Raw genomic sequence first — 18080 nt, 5'->3', positions numbered from 1 at the left:
CCACCTGATCAAATTACACTGGAAGTTCACCTTCTGAAACTGTGTACATAAAAAGAGAAGCACCAGTTCAGAAGCACCTGATTCTCCTGCTATGTTGGGCTCTGGTACAGCATTATGGGCAATGCAACTTGGGTGTAATAAATGTAAAATTAAACACTTTTGTATCATGTTCACATTTAGTTGGTTTTAATTGGTGTGTTATTTTGGGAAAAAAGTTGGATAAAAGTTACGTTTTCATTACTAAAAATTACTGTTGCTCTTATAAAGGCTATTGGAAGTACACAGACCAAACTGTGCATGCATGTGCAGTTAGCATAACCTTGCATGCATGTGCAGTAAGCATAACCTTGCATGCATGTGCAGTAAGCATAACTTGTCTGTAAGTAATACTATTGCTTGAAAGAACTAAATTAGCATTTAGAAAGCTATGCATCAACAGAAAGTCATAAATTCCTCTTCGGGTTCATTATAGTACATGAACAGGGAAGATTTGCAGTGAATTTGCTGGCAAATGTTCAGAAACTCAAAGCCACAGAGTACAATTCAACGCAAACACACACACATGCACAGACAGTCTCCAGACACGATTCTTCCCCTTGCGTACTGTGGTGTCTGCTGTCCGATCCACGGCCCTATCTCACCACCCACATGCCCAGCTTCAATCCTTTTTCTTCAATCTCTGCCACTGTGGTTTTGACCACTCATAGGGGCCATAGAAGGCTTTAGTCAAACACACACACACACACACACACACACACACACACACTGAATGTGCAGAGGTCTGGCAGGAATATGACAAGGAGTCAGTTTATAAACCTGGCTCACTGACGCAATAGTAAATCATCACATAGCTGAGGAGAGAGAAAGAGTGAGATGAAGAGGATGGAGTTTAGGGTGTGGTTGATGGAGAGCAGGAACAAGAGAAACTAAAATGCAATGGAAAAGAAACACTGTGTTCTGCCTTTCCTTAGGCAGGTTTTGCACAGGCACAGGTCTGAACTTGGACTGTAGTAAATGGATATTTCTCTCCTCTCATCTCACACAGTCTATCCCACAAATCCCTGGCCCATCACACCTTCCGGAAACAGACACCGCCCCCAATCACACACACACTGGGGTTATGCACGGGTGGCTGAGCTAGGAAAGGATGTTTCTAATTATACTGTAAAGTGCTGAGTGTGTAAAGGGTGGACTGTAAAACAAAGTGCTAGGATGCATGCATTTGACTGAGAGTGATCAACACCTGCCCCCATGAACACTTGCTATTTATCACATGCATCTACTCCTGCTCTAAAACAAAGATGACTGTTAATCTAAGTGTCACGCACATGAGAGCACATAATGGCATAATTTGTTTCATATGTGACGGATGAGACCACTTCAGGGTCATGTGTCGGCAATTATGAGGTCATGTGACAGAAATCATACTGATGTGAACATTTCCTGCTGCTGTTTTACAGAGCTCATATAAAAACACTGAACACACAGAGACCATCAAACCACCAACCAGCGGCATTCGGCGTTCAGACGACATTGCTTCCAAATATACGACAACAAGGACTATTTCTGGACTACAAGAAATGCTAAAACAAACAAAACTAAAAACTCACTGTAAGGAAATCAAAGTTTTCCTTCGTGATGTTTAATTTAGTAGGGCTGGATGATATAATGAAGTATAATTAATAGTTTTATTCAGCACGGATGCAAGCTATTGATTAAAGTGACAGTAAAGTCGTTGACATTTTTACAAAAGAAAATGTATTTCAAATAAATGCTGTTCTTTTGAACTTTCTATTGATTAAAGTTTCCACAAACATTTTAAGCAGCATAACTCTTTCAAAGTTGATAATAATAAGAAATGTTTCTTGAGCACCAAATTAATCAAAATAAATGTAAAATATCACAGTGTTTTCTAAAAGATCACGTGACACTGACGACGGGAATAATGCCTGCTGAAATTCAGCTTTGCCATCACAGAAAACTACAGTGATATATATTTTTAGTTATATCACCCAGTCCTAATTTATAGTAACTGCTTATTTAATATACATATCTTACCATCCAGGGGTGAGGAATCTCTGGTAGGGGCATCTGAGGAGGGGCCGGGAGAGAGGTGTGTATCTCTGTCTTACATGAGGGCTCTGAGAGAGCAAAAAACACATCAAAACACATTCACATTATTGAAAAAAAGAGATATGGTGCACTGTGCATAGTTTAGCTGAGGTCAAAGGTGAAATGAGCAACTAAAGGGGGTTGGGCTTACCTCTAGTGGCTAGAACTCTGTGCAGGATGTTTAATATTTCCTGTTTCTTCTCTCTCACCCCAGCAGTTAAATATTCTCTGTCCAACAACTCCAGAAAGACCCGCAACTCTGCCAGCAACTCCTCCATCGCTGAAAAGAACACATACAATCTGATGTTCAATAAGCATAAGAATAGCTTCAGAAGAAAAACTAATACTTTTGTCTCATCAAATCTTCTGCTTTGTTGATTTTCTCATATTGCCACTGTAAAGATGGGCCGTGTGTGCTTTGTTCAGCACTGGGATGTTGGCTGGTATCTGGAAAAAGCAGTGAATTATGGGTATCTGTTGGCTCAGCACCTGAGGGATATCAAAGGCTATCAAATGTGAATTGCAGCCCTGGAAAATCAGAGGTCTATAAAATGGCATTACAATGGGCTCAGGCCCATACAAACACATAGCTGAAGGTTTACATAAGACTGGGGTCTGAAACAGGGAGGACGGCTGCTGTATGGACAGATGTAAAACAGAAAATAGAGCTCACTGATTAGAGTGTGCAATGAAATGAAGTGTGCGTAGCAAATTGAGTGTGTCACTGTTTGACTGCTGGTCTAGAATTCAGCCATCATGACACTTACACTTGGAGTCATTACAAAAACTTTTTGTTGCGTCATAATTAAACTGATTGGCAGAGCATTAACTGATTTAGGAAGAAATTAGTGATGTCCTTACATAGGAATTTAATCACTGGAGTTCTTCTTGATTTGCTAGATAATTCAGATCACATGTTCTCGTGTCCAACTGAATGAACTGCTCCTCAACTGAGCTGTCCAAAGTCAACCAGCACACTTCAACAGTACAGCACACTTTTATACAGGTTTTGTCCAAATTGTCCATTCTCAAAAACTACTATCTTAATGCAAAGGTGATATGATTTTATAAATACACATGCATTCTACTGAACACCCTGTTTCATTGGCGATTTTAAAATCTCAAGTTAAAACATGAATAAATAAAGCTATAGCAAAGATTAAAATGAAAAACATAAGCCAAGTACAATTTGCAGGCTTTTGCAAGAGCGGTCTATCAATCAACACGCAATTAATTAAATTAAATTGTAATTCAAATGTAAATAATTTTTGAATAATTCTGAAATCAAATCATTGTAACCCTGGACCACAAAACCAGTCATAAGGGTCAATTTTTCAAAATTTAGATATATATACATCATCTGAAAGCTGAATAAATAAACTTTCCATTGATATATGGTTTGTTAGGATAGGACAATATTTGGCCGAGGTACAACTATTTGAAAATCTGTAATCTGAGGGTGCACATTTTTTTTGAAATATTGAGAAAATCTACTTTAAAGTTGTCCAAATGAAGTTCTTAGCAATGCATATTACAAATAAACATTTACAATTTGATATATTTATGGTAGGAACCATTTCCAGTTGTTCCTTTATCATTGCCTATCCAACAGCTTGCACATTTCAAGAGTAAATAAAGCTAATGAAGCACTTTTTTTAGTGATGGTGGCCAAACAACATGAAAGGAAATACACTTTAAAAACCAACCATGCAAACTAAATCGCTGCATTAAAGAGCACCACATGCCACACAAAAATAAGGACCACCTCCAAACTATGCTTGGGGGCAAAGTCAGGGGAAAGAGAAAGAGAGAGGGAGAAAGGAGAAGGGGAAAACTTTAAACAATCACAACCACCCATGATCACAATTTTCTGACTCTATTTCTTCTTTACACACATACTCACAATTGACTAACCCTAGTGTAAACAAGACTAAATGATGAAAGATAGCAGGCAATGCATCCAAAAAGCCCTCCTTTAAAACAGTGACACCCCTCCAGCTGAGGAATGACAAGTTAGGACATATTAACAGATCCCAACCAAAAATACAGAGGTCTCAGAGTCAGCAAAATTTAGATTTTGCAGAGGACTTTAGGCTTGTTCTACAAATACCTGCCAAAACAACCAGAATAAATGTTGATGCCACACCAGAAACGGTTTCAACAAGCAAAGCTGATTTTAATTCAGTGTTGACAGAGGGAAATAATCAATGGCATTCAGTTTAGTGGCTGTCTAGGACCAGTTTGACAAGTTGACCTAGTGACCTTTTAGAATAAACAACAATCATAGTATCTCTCTCCAGAACAAAAACTCACATTATTCTACTATTCCGACCCAAATTCAATAACATAGAGGGATGTGGTTTGCAAAAGCAATTGTGATGCTTCCAGCATGCCAAAAACTAGTATTATTCATTTGCTGGTGCAGTATGTGCGTACATTTGCGTAGGTGTGTATGTATACGTGGTTACAGTCCACCACCCAGGCTGCTGAGAATCAACAACATCCTTAAAATTCACCAAAGGAAATGTGTGTGTGCATGTAGATTACAGAGTAACCTTCTCTCCACACTGTCATCCTATCCAAATCTTCCATCAGATCTTAAAGCAGTTCTCTTTAATGAACTGTTCAAATCCATATGCTCACACATGATCTATGACCCACCGTATACTGTATATAATCAGGCACTATCCCATGCCAAGTTTCTGTGGAGTACCCACCATTCCCACATCCTTCACTCATGCTTCTGTCTTCTTTTATCTCTCTCACTCACTCTTCTTCATATTTATTTCAATACTGAGCCAAGAAGCTATTCATTTTTCTTACCTCTTTCTTACTACAGAAGGGGAAATAAATGACAGCCGACAATAAACCCTTTGAAAGAAGGAGATAACATACAACCTCTCTTGTTTTGCTTAAGAAACCTGCCAAGAACATAAACATGTACCTCTCGCTCATCTGTCCTCCGTTTCTCATCCAGTGCAATGCTTTTCTTTTATGTCAGCTGACAGGAACCAGTCGGATAGCTGCGATGACTGAGATACAACACAAGCTCTTCTTACTCTGATCTGGTCTTACACACCGAACAGCTTGGAGGTTGAAAATATGGATGGAAGGAGGGATAGATAAAAAGAAAAACATGCATTTCTCTCTAATGACACATTCAGAGTCAACTATCTTGGTGACAGGTATTTAACAATTATCTAAATAATTGACATACAAAATGCAAATTTTATCTACCATCTCAATCATCTTAATTATTATTTCCATCCTTAAGAATTTGGGTGGGGTGGTTTTTTTTTACGAACAGCAAAAACCTTTTGAACATCTGCAACAAGAAAACAATTGAAGAAGAAGTGTTCATTAATCCTCATGTTAATGCATTTTTTAATAAGAAAAATATTATAATAATAGGTCCATACAAAAAATAAATGACCATAGTATAATTGACTCACATCTGTGTTTCAGATTAAACAAACTCTATCAGTAAGCTGATTGGTTCTTTTAAGTTAAAGACTGACAGCCACCATATTGACTGTCACAATTTCTCCCATTGGTTATTCTATAAGTGGTCCATCTGTTCATATCTCCATCCCATTGGAACCCAAATAAGCAATTTAAGTTATGTACTGTATAGAATTTCCCATAGATCTGAGAGCCGTTGGGTGCCCAAAACAAAACATTTGGCAGCTGGGAATAAGGCAGCTACTAGTCTGTGGTTTGTGAAATTAGGCTGCTTTACGGTCTGGCATCATCGTGGTTACTGCTCACTGCCACAGGCCAGAGCACACCAGAGCAGCACTCAGGCTACACATGCCTGGAAAATAGCAGAAAACTACAGGACAGAAGAAAATATTGAACAGATGCTCCACTGTCCCACTAATAATGGGCTTCAATACCAGCATCTGTGTAGTCACATATGTCAAATGCAACGGGATTATCAATAAGAGATTATCTCTTGTGTGATGACATTAACCTCTGTGTTTGATTATGTGTGTGCACTATCCATATGTGTTAACATGAACATATGAGGAAAATACTGAGATGAGAATTATGAAAACAATCAAGAAAGGAAGGTTTAGAAGGTATGTCCATAAATGCGTACTTGTGTGTTTATGAGTATATGTGTGTGTGTGTGTGTGTGTGTGTGTGTGTGTGTGTGTGTGTATAATTACAGAGCGCTAACTACTAAACCACAGTTGGCAGTGGGATGGGAGAAAAGGGCCACTGGTAACAGAAACCTTTAAGAATCATCCTTTTAGAGGGTGGAGAAGACTCCATGGTGCCTGGGAAACTGAGCAGAGAATGTTTGCATCCACTTTTTATGAGTGCATTTATGAATGCTCAGTCATATTTAGCCAATAACTTGAATGAATGAATGAATGATGCATTTATATAGTGCTTTATTGTGTATTGTTGTACACCCAAAGCACTTTACAATCATGCGGAAGGCCAGGACACTGGGGTTACACCCCTACTCTATACGAGAAGTGCCATGGGATTTTTAATGACAACAGAGTAAGGACTTCGGTTTAACGTCTTATCCAAAAGACGGTGCTTTTTGACAGTATAATGTCCCTGTCACTATACTGGGGCTTTAGGACCCACACAGACTACAGGGTGAGCACCCAAGCTGGCCCCTGACCCATGCTAGTTTTTCCCAGGAGGTCTCCCATCCAGGTACTGACCAGGCTGAACCCTGCTTAGCTTCAGTGGGCAACCAGTCTTGGGCTGCAGGGTGATGTGGCTTGGTACTTGGGCTGAAGTGTAGTATATTTATGAATTTACCATGATGATGCATTATCCAAGACATTATTAGGGGAAAACATATAAATAATTGGACACGTAATTTAGCAGAAAATGAAAAATCATAAAAAGAGGCAACCTAGAGACTACCTAGAATTTGCGAAGGGGAATGTTTTTTTTTCAGTATATGTACATTACCATTTTAGAGTTTGGAGTCAGCTTTTGTATTGGCTGATTGATTGTCAAAAATCCACTTCACTTAATAGTCACAAATGGTTGGAGTTCCTTTTTCTTAGAATGTTCCAAATTTGTCTTAAATTGTTTTGCCAAAGAGGCAAATACACTAACCTCTCCCCTCAAGGACAAAATGTAGAGACTAGAGAGCTATTAACTTGCTTACATAGTAGGGCAAGGGAGTATATCAAAGAATATAGAATTGCCAAGACGTGTCACTCGTATAGTTCTGAATGGGGCAAAATGCAATGCTCAATATGGCCGCTCAATCACAGGAAGCCCCGCCTCCTGAATAAAAGAGCCAATCACTAATCAGTAAAGTCAGCACATCCCTTCAGCTGCCGTTAGAAGTCCCAGATTGCTCTAGAAACAGTCAGCGCTCTGATACGTGTGCTAAGGACTGTGCATGCCAACTGGCTGATCTTTTCTGAAAAATAAGCTTTTTATAACGCTATTTGAGCAAAAGTAACAACATTTACGACACAGTTGTTGTCAGATCGATCAAATGTTTATCAGTAAGCATCCCATTATTATTCTCAGTCAGAATACTGTATGTTAAAGGAGATCATTTTATCTATTGTAAAGTTGCATTAATAAATTTAGCAGACAGATGTTCACATCGATTTATAAAAAAGGAGGGATCAATAGCAGACAACACCACAAAAACATGATGATAATAATGCAATAACGTGTTCAGTATTATTTTTCTATAAACATATTGTACTAATTTTGACTTAGGCACTTTAGAAAATGTAATGCAAAATATTTATATGAAATACACGTATGTTAATCTTGGGTATTAAAGTGACTGGAAGATAAACAACAACAATAAGAGATTATCCTAATGTAATATTTTGAATTTAACAAAAATTGATTGTGTGCAAACAAATAACAAAGAGGTGGTTGTTTTGCCACAAGGTGTAGTTCTCAAAACAGTAGATCTGCTGTTAAAAAAGTCAGGTAGGCTACAAGAAAAATAGCCAAAAAAAGTAAACACACACACACACACACAAACAGAAGTGAGAAAACGGAATATCAAGGGAAATGAAGAAACTAAAGGAAGTAAATGTGCCATCCAAGAGAGAACCTTTATAATTATTTTGCACAGCCAGAGATTTAGACTTGTTTTTAATGTGATGGCCATACAAATAACAGGGTTGTCTGTGGTTTAAAAACTTGACGTGGGTGTATAGCCGGGGTGTCCAAACTCAGTCCTGAGTTTAGCTCCAACACCAATTGAACGCACCTGAACCAGCTAATCAAGCTCTAGCGTCTCCATCACACAGCCTTTCTGTCAGAGCATCTGATGGGTGGAAGCACTGTAAACTATACACAATTAATGTTATGAAACTATAAACCAGGCCCGGACTGGGAAAAAACTTCAGGCCGGGAAATCTCACACTAATTCGGGCCATCATATACACCAGAGGTCTCCAAACTCTGTCCTGGAAGGGCCAGTGTCCTGTAGAGTTTAGCTCCAACTTGGCTCAACACATCTGCCTGGAAGTTTCTAGTAAGCTTATAAAGGACATGGTCTTTAACACAAACCCTAAACAGTGTGATTAGGACCCTGAAACAAAGCAAAGGGGTCTGACATTAACCTGACGAAGTCTATTACTATAATGACAACCTTTTCATATTCCGGACAATAGGGCTGTGCGATATGGGGAAAATATCTAATTTTTTTTGACAGATATTGCAATTGCGATTTGATTGGTGATTTTAAATTTGCAGAGTCAATCTTCAGCTCAATATTGCCAATAATGTGCAGCATAGTATGAGTTACATTTCAATTGCATTGTATTTACAAAATCCCTTTTTGTTTTTGCCATTATTCCAATAGGAATTACTGTTGTTCTATCCAATACAATTCCCATTATAACCCTGAAATCCTAAAAGAAATTTCAATTCTTTTTTTTCAAGCAGACACGATTATAATGGTATAACTAATTTTACAGAATTAAATTAGCTACTGAATTTCACTGGAAATATTATTTTTTTTATAAAGAACTATTTCTTTATTCAATTATTCAAGTATTACATGTTACACAGTATTTGAGATTATAAGAACAACTGGAAAATGTGCTGAATGTTTCAGTTAATTCAAGTGAAATTAGCAAGCAGTTAGACTGAATTCACATTCGATTTAAACGCAGAGCCAGGCACGGGCTGATGAAGGTTGCGCGCGTGCGTCGAGCCTCATCCATACAGCCAGATGCACTCGTGGAGATTTGCGGTGCAAACTCGCGCGAGAATATAACCGAGCATTAAAAAACAGTGCTGATTGGGGAGAATGGAGGTGCGCGCACTATTGGTAAGACTGTAACTCAAGGCTGACAGTCATGCATATCAAATAAATTAAATTAAATTAATGCATTTTGTAAACACTTTTTATCCAAAGCAACTTACAGTGCATTCAGGCTATCAATTTTTACATATACGTATCATATCATATCATATCATGTTTTTCCCAGGGAACTGAACCCCCAACTTTGCGCTTGATAACGCAGTGCTCTACCAATTGAGCTACAGGAACACATACTGTATCGTCTCCACATCGCAGGCTTTTGCGATTAGCATATCGCAACGTCTCTAAACGCGATTTTGATTAGATTTTGATTAATCGCACAGCCCTACCGAAAACAATCATTCAGAATTAAAGTTTCACTGCTGCGACTGACCAATCAGACTCAAACATTCCAGAGAGCCTAGTAATAATACTCAACAATACTGGCAAAACCACACTTGGCCTTTTACATACAAAAGTCCAAAGCCAATACTAAGCACTGCCCTCAGATAATGTTAAACCACTGTGGACAATAGGGCTCTGTCATATCCAGCAGAGTGTAATCTGTAATGCACGTACGGGATACCCGACACCTGACAGCTGCAAGCCAACCAACCAATCACAGATGGGCCTACCGATCTATATCATGTTGTGTTTTTGAAAATGCAAACTTCTGTGACAGAAGATAACAGGGCACCTGTATCGACCCCGAGTTATTATGAGTGACTGGAATAGCTCTTCCTCATACGTAAATCATTATAGTGTGCTAATACTAATTTTAAAATATAATTTAAAACAATTAGATTTATTAAAAATGTAAATGTGAACATTAATAATAAACACTTTAAAATGTTATATAATAAAATAAATTAACAAACAAAGAAACAGCAAACAATAAGCAGTCCATTGCTCTCTTACAACATCATTAAATTTACTGCCTCTTCTTCACATTGCAAACTGCAACGGCTTTTCTAACTGACCGGACACTGAGAGAAAAGCTGAGAAGAAACGGAAAAAAACTGCCTCACGGGGTGAACTCATCTCTTCCCAGTAGCCTACGAGCCGGTGATGTCGCCTTTATTCTATAAATATTCGTTATATGGAATATAGTACTTTCTTACTTGCTGTGTCTGTAAAACTGACAAACTTGTTCAACATTCAAAGCGCACAGATATTCCTGGATGTTGGGAGAAATGTGTTTCTGTTTGTTGTTATACTGGACGTCAGTAAAAGACACAGTTTTTTATACTTTAATGAAACGTCTGTTGACAGTAGTATTATCAAAGCATGCAACAATGAATCCACTCATGGAGATACTAGACACTCACCCCTCGAGGCGAACAGTATGGGGTCGCTCCGCATCTTAAAGTCAAACGCATCTAACTCGGGGCAGGTAGAGATTACAGGCGTGTGTCCGACAGCTGCAGTGTTTCATTAAAATCCGCGCAACAGAGCCGTCTCTGTTTTCCCCGCTTTCTCCCGGTGAGAATCAGCAGTAGAGCTCCTCCGCTCGCTACCGCCCGGCAATTCCTCGTTTCCTCTGAAAACGTCCCCTGAATCTCTCCTCGAGCCCGACACTGAGCAGCTCTGTTCGCTTTCTGTTTATCGCGATGCCGACAGCAAACCGCTGCGCCTTCGATGGGAAGCTACTTGGAGACTTAAAAGTAAAATCTCTCACTTTCTTTTCATGTCGTGCTCGGCGAAAACCTCCTAGGACCTCCTTCCTCTCCAATTAGTTTCCTTTCCCTATTTTCTCCGCCCTGTAGCCCCACTTCTCCAATTCCACAGCTGGATACAGCGCATGTGTGTGGAGATGGACGATTGTTATGTTTATGTGCGGATAAGTTTATTACTCCCATATGCAAGATTTTAATATTCACCTCAAAAAGATCAAAACATCTTTATACTTGTCTGTATTTGATAAAAACTTTACAAAACAACAACAACAACAATTAAACCAAAAGAGAAAGTGTCCTTTAAAGTTCAGTACTGATTTTTCTCAGGCTCCTCATGTGCATGTTTCATTTACATTCACATTCACATTTAGTCATTTAGCAGACGCTTTTATCCAGAGCGACTTACAAATGAGGACAGTGGAAGCAATCAAAAACAACAAAAAGAGCAATGATATATAAGTGCTATAACAAGTCTCAGTTAGCTTAAACATAGTACACGTAGCAAGGGCTTTTCGAAGGAAGAAATGGGTTTTAAGCCGATTCTTGAAGATGGCTAAGGACTCAGTCTGTCTAATTGATGAGGGAAAAACACCATGGAGGGATGTGTTGATGATGTAAGTGAGTGTAGGTACAACTGCAGGAGAAATGGCTTGAAGGAGATGAGATGGATTATCAGATTTTTCTCCCTCGTGACCAACAGGGGGTTCACATACCGACCATAAAGGCACATAACAACAACATTTGGAATTAGTGATTCTTAATCAAAGTATGAAATATTACTGAAATATGAAATTATCTTATACCAAACGTTATTAATACTTTTTAAGAATTCAGTTATGCAGGGAGTATGGTCCTAAACAGCCAAAATATAACAATAATTACAAGTCAATATAAAGGTATGTCTGGATTTCCGAACAGTGCACACATTTGTGGGTGGCCAAGTGAATTCACGTGTGTGTTAACAGGATATTGTATCTGGACACTGATCCATGTATTTGGCCTCGGTGCAGAAACAACTATACACTCTGACATCATCCTGGGGAGAGAATCAAATTGATATGCAGACATTAATTCCACCCAAAGCCTGCAGCACAGCGGAAAGCAACAGTGTCGTTGACTAAGAGGTTTCAACACAAAGCCTGCATCCCCCACAGTTTCAGATTCAACACTATCGATTCAAGATAACATTTATAATCGATTTTAAGATAACACTTATCTACAGTATGTTCTGTTTGTTTAGTTCCTTTCCTGTATAACTTTATCAGTTGGGGTATAAATTGTGTATTTCACTGTCAATATAACTCACTTCTCATATAAAGGTCATGACAAAGCCATGTTTATTATCCACTCTCACTTCAAAAAGGGGCACATGGCACAATTCAGACAATCTAGAGAGAGCTATGTGGAGGAGACAACAGAAAGACAATACGGTTACACTGCCACAGAACTGAATCCTTGAGGTCATTATAACAGCGTAATTCAATACAGTGCACACAAATCAATAGAGCTGCAAGCCATTTAAAAGAAAACTGTGAAACACTTAATTTCTGTCAAAAATCTCAAATATCAGCTCATTTTCAGCTAATCTGAAATACACAAACTGTGGGTAGTGACAAAGAAACAGAATGGAAAGAAATTGTATCTGTTGTAAACGACATTAAGCGTAAACTGCATCTAAACTTGATCTCTTTTTCCCAGCTCCAGACACGCCGTCAAAACAAAGCAATTCTGTGATACCCCTCTTACAGGGCTTGGCCCTCACATCACGTGCTCAGGATGTTGGAAGCTGGGTGGAGGCCCCGTACTTGCAAACTGGTAACTGTCAGGAGTGTAAGCTTTAAACAAACAGAACTCTAATGAAGTATTAAAGAGCCTGGTAGCCAGTGGAATGACTGTTTCTTCTGAGTTCCACTGCAGACCATTCATTACAGCAAAGGCTGTTTTGTCAGGGGCAACACATGACCTTTGAAGTGTATCTCACAGAATGTGCCTGTGTGCCATTCATCATCAGTGCTTATGTGTTTTCATGTCTCCAAGGAATGCAGCAACAATCTGTGCCCTGGTGAAACACCTCATTACTAAAGTGGTTGGCCTCATTGGCAAAATACACAAGGCAAAATCATATGCACAACACCTGCAAGACAACAGGATTTTTGATTACAAGAACTCAAACGTAAATGGATTGAATTCCAGAGTCAAATTAATTAGAAGGCTCTAGACACTGTTTTTTTCTGTACTCTATTAATCATGAATGAACCCTTTGACATTTATTTTTTCATCCCAGAAATACTTGCAGGACTTGCTGAACCTTTATAATAGCTGTACAATGTTTTCCAAGTTTCTGGAATGTTGCCGAGTATTTTTGATTATCTGCAACCCTGCTACTCTCCGTATCCAAACAGCAGAGAAGTGACTAAGATTTCAAAAGACATTTGGCTTTGCTCTTCTCCAATACACACGCGCGCACGCACACACACACATTTGTTGTTTTTGTGAAAAGTGGGGACATCCCATAGGCATAATGGTTTTTATACTGTAAACAGAGAGGTACACTGCAAACTGCAATGATATGTGATTTTGTGCCAGATTGCAGAGACTGTATGTAGCTACAAATCTTGCTGTTGTAAATACCTCACTTGTGTTAAAACTCAAAGAAATTAATTAAATGAACTGTGATGCATACAATTAAAATAACATAAACAAGCAGTCAACATATAATGGGAAAAGCAACCATCTCAGTGACAAAAACCTTGTCTTCATTTTCACTGGTTGGTCTCCAGTTCTCCAGTTTGCAATTCTCCCCTGATAAGATGTTATCTCATGTACACATGTGGAAAATTTAATTAAATATGCACACACACACACACACACACACACAGGCAGTAAATGTGAATAATGGAAACTTTCTGAGCTGGTAAACTGCAACCTAAACTCTGTACACAGGTCTGGAGAAATCGTCATCATCATCGTCTTTATCACAAGCAGTCATTCTTCACAGACTTTCCATATGGCTATGAGGTAAAGGCCCCTCTGCTCAGCTGCAGTTGCATAATTTGACACCGGAGTCATTTTATAGTGCAGAAAGCCTGGAAAGCTGTAGCACATATGGATGGGCAGTATTGAACACTGGCTGTGGTCCAGGGGAGGAAAGGCTTGATGAAAGGAAGACAGAGCAATGGTAAGGAGTATTTTAAACTAGGTCAGAATCAGAGTGAGCATGACTGTGGTTTGATGCACTGTTCACTCGTAATATCATGGCTGGGTTTCAGACATACATTAGTGCTGTGTTTGGGTTGGTCAGGGTCAGCTGGATTGTGCACTTCAAGTCAGTCCAGCAAAGAGTCTAAGTGTTACAAAATCTTATATTCTTGAACCGAGCTAAAGAAGACTGACAAAAAAAAAAAAAAAACAACAAAAAAAAAACAGCTCAACATCCTACACAATACTCTGGACTAGTGCAGATGAGGCCACATTATGTTCTTGCTTTCTATTTCCTTTACAATGATGTATGCTCAGTCAAGAGTAATCAATAAGCACAATTATATGAACATTAAAAGTTCATTTTTTATCAAAGCAATTCTTCAGGTTCTTAAAATGTCATGTAAATAGTTTAGTCTGAAATTGTACTAGTCAGATTTTTGACTTTTTTTCTCTCCAAGGGCTTCAGAGCAACCACTCCATTCATTATTCAGAACTAAAAGTTAAATTCAGTTCAGATGTGTTTGAAATTGTTAAAGCACACTGAGTACCAAGTACAGTGTTGGCAAGGACAAGATGACCAAGAGAGTCCAACCTGGATCCATCTAAGTACATTTGTTAGAATTTATGGGGTGGACAATGTTAAAGACCCATCTGCAAGTTATCACCTGAAACAAGCAGCTGCATGAAGCTCATTCTGCGTTTTTTTCTGTTTATATATACAGTATCCACTTTGCATTGATCCCTAACTCTGTTTTCCCGGAATGCTCAGATTCATCGTAATTGTGTGTATTTTTGCCTACTTGCCTACTTTTACCCTTAACTCCTCATCCTACTTTTTCAGTCCAATTATATTTTTTTCCATCCTTTTGTTCTTCTTGATACCAATTCTTGATAACATACACATGAACATCCCCCAATCCCAGTCTCAAGTCTCAGCTGCTATAGACAGGGTGCCTCTTTAACTCCAACTGTCCATAGCAAACAGTCAGATGGATGGATAGATAGATGTATGAAGGAGAGGATGTCCCAGCAGGATTACAAGTCACAACCATCTATAAACACTCAACGAACACACCTCCTTCTGTCAGACTACCCCATCTCTTTGAGGCTCAGTCCACCATCTGGCCAGACTGAAACTGCAGACATGTTGCTTATGGCTGGCTGGCCCAATGGGGGGGGGGGGGGGGGGACCCAAGAAAGTAATCTGTATGCAAAATATATGAGCCCCCATCCCACTGTTTTTTTTCCCAATGGGTTTTTTTTTATCTGGTTCTCCCTGGATTGCTAAACACAGCAATCTAATACAAATCATCTCAATGTAAAGCGGACATCACCCAGTCCTTCATTTCCTCAGATCCAGGCACTTTCAATCAGATGATCTTGATAAATGTTTCAGCCAAACTCGGCCAGAACCACAAACAGTGACTTTCATCAGACCTCAGGGAGGAAGTCCACCCCCAGAGATCTGACAGTATGTATTTGTGCAGAGTGCTAATTTAGGATCAGATTTTACTGGGGAGGGGTTAAGGAGCAGCTCTGATCCAGAGATAGCATTCCTGATATGTGATCTTGTTCATATAAGAGAGAAAATTAGAAAATACACAATACAAAAGGAAAGAGCACTGCTGTCATGGCCATTGAGATATGAAAGCTCATTCATTTTACCTGTTGAATAACAGTTCTGTTTAAAAGAGTCACATAAATATAATTTGTGTCCATAATGTTAATTCTGACCCTAAGTGGACACACAGATCAGGACTATAACCATCATAGACATAGCAGGGGACAGTATGTTTCTGAGGTTCTGTATGCAGTGACTGGGGATTGGGCACTGCACTTATGCTGACATTTTGTTCAGAATACATGTAATGGACATGTAAATTAATATGTGAATTGCGAAGATTGCAAAGTTTAGGGTTTATATAAACCGAACTTTCAGAATCTGAAATAGGGTTGGCTTCATTGGACTGACAAAATAGTGATGTAATGGAAACCTACCAAATGACTGCACAAAAGAAAGGTAGGCTACTGAGAGTATGCAAGGCCAAAGGGAAGATGAAAGAATGTTTGTGAAAGGGTGGGGAGGAGACAGATTGAAAGCATAAGAATGTGGAAGACTTGCACTTCACCTGGAAGACACAAATTACCAAACCTCGCCCCTACTGTCAGGGAGAAGGCCAATGAGCTTTCAACATCCAGCAGTCCCTCAATTATTAACACTGATCTGTGTCAACTATGTTGAACTTCAACACTAATAAAAACATGGATTGATGGAAGAATCATGGTTGTGTTCTGATAGTCTAGTCATAGATATAATATTTTTCACTCTGTAACACTGATTTAAAAAATCAAATATTTCAAATCTCCATTGGCAAAGACTACTGTTGCGTTTTTCTTCTATTATTTTTTTTTATATTATGTTTTATGTTTCTTTTTCTGTTCTGTTGTTATGTTGTTTCATGTAATGTAGCATGTAAATACAGCATATCATTCCAGTCTATCAGTTCTGTATTTTGTAAACTTGGTAAAATTATACTCATTATATCATTCTCTGTGAAGATAGCATAGGAGGTGGAGGCTTTGTGTGCAGCAATGGCAGTACTGGAAAGGACTATTGAGGAGAGACTGGTGATGGAAAGAGCATTCAGTAGAAACATCTGCAAAGTGTAAAAGTGCTGAATGACAGCACCAACAAACAATTACCATAGACTGAAAGAAAAGAGAGAGGGTGCTGAGCGTTTATAAAATCACACAGACTCACTCACAATAACATATTCTCTCATATAAAAGCCATATATCATAACTCATATATCCACCAAAATGGAAACTAAGGCAGCACAATATGGAGAAAAATGTAACCTTTGGGTCAGACTCTTCAACCATTAAGCCATGACTGCCCCATCTAACATGTATATATCCTATTCTCTGCATCTCTGAAACCTTTATGTATTAATGTTTTAAAGGGGTCATATGATGTTGCTAAAAATAATGTTATTTTGAGTATTTGGTATTTATGCAGTTTAAGGTAAAAAAAAAGATATATATATTTTCCATATAATGTACATTGTTGTTTCTCCTCTATGCCATGGCTTTCCGAAACACGTAGACTCATCGTTCTAAAAAGCGAGGTGTGCTCTGATTGGCCAGCTATCCAGTGTTTTGTGATTGGCTGAATACCTCAGGGGTGTGACAGAAATGTTATGTCCCTTAACAGTGTGATGCCATCTCCCAGCAGCATGAGCATACAGTAAGGACATAATTACTGATTACCGGTATGTCCCTAGTGTCTTTTTACACGTTGTGTTGCATAGCATAATGTAAACATAAAACCATATCTGCATTTGTTATTGGAAAAACAACAAGCGCCATTCTACACTGTTCAAAACTCACATTTGAATCATCATTGGCAAATTATTTAAATATAAAATATATAAATAAATATATATATATATATATATATATATATATACATATATATATATATATATATATTATCTGTGAGCCAGAAGTGTCAGGCTGTCCTTGCAAAGTCTGAACTGCCCCACCTAATAGAAACAGCCTTTGTGCCACAGACGCATTGTAGGTTACTGGTCCGAGAAACAGTCCTCATCTTCCATAAAATGTGCAGCTCATATCTGAATATTTCGGTTGAACTGTTCTGGAAGAGTGATGTAAATAAACGTAACCACTGCTTTCTAGTTGTGTTCTCTTTTGGAAAAAGTAGTTTTTATTTCACAGTGAAAGTCTCAGCGACTCCACAACATGGTGGCGATGGCAACAGCAATAATAAAAGTGATGCCTTTTTTCTTTGCGTGAATATTTGGGCT

General features: G+C 38.6%; 3 protein-coding genes across 7 annotated transcripts in view; all 3 read right to left on the bottom strand.

Annotated features, from left to right (window-relative positions):
* Positions 1-18080, bottom strand: part of LOC128025236 (actin filament-associated protein 1-like) — a 319996-nt gene that overhangs the window by 24486 nt on the left and 277430 nt on the right. The gene's annotated exons all lie outside the window — the stretch shown is intronic.
* The window catches only part of LOC128025244 (ras-related protein Rab-18-B), a 285505-nt gene that overhangs the window by 37486 nt on the left and 229939 nt on the right, over positions 1-18080 (bottom strand). The window lies entirely within an intron of this gene.
* LOC128025237 (actin filament-associated protein 1-like) overlaps positions 1-18080 on the bottom strand; it is a 49885-nt gene that overhangs the window by 23329 nt on the left and 8476 nt on the right. For 2 of the 3 annotated variants that reach the window (XM_052611371.1, XM_052611374.1), the window contains exons 1-3: positions 10705-11111; positions 2264-2392; positions 2059-2141 (exon numbers count right to left, since the gene is read on the bottom strand). In XM_052611371.1, coding sequence (XP_052467331.1) covers positions 2059-2141; positions 2264-2392; positions 10705-10738 — 246 coding nt within the window. In that variant the 5' untranslated portion in view covers positions 10739-11111. Of the gene's footprint in view, positions 1-2058; positions 2142-2263; positions 2393-10704; positions 11112-18080 lie in introns of those variants that run through there. The other variant, XM_052611373.1, reaches the window with a different exon arrangement.

The sequence above is a fragment of the Carassius gibelio genome, chromosome A12 (genome assembly GCF_023724105.1).
Source record: "Carassius gibelio isolate Cgi1373 ecotype wild population from Czech Republic chromosome A12, carGib1.2-hapl.c, whole genome shotgun sequence".
NCBI lineage: Eukaryota > Metazoa > Chordata > Actinopteri > Cypriniformes > Cyprinidae > Carassius > Carassius gibelio.
Note: the sequence above shows the minus strand (reverse complement) of the source record. Positions and strands in the feature narration are given on the sequence as shown.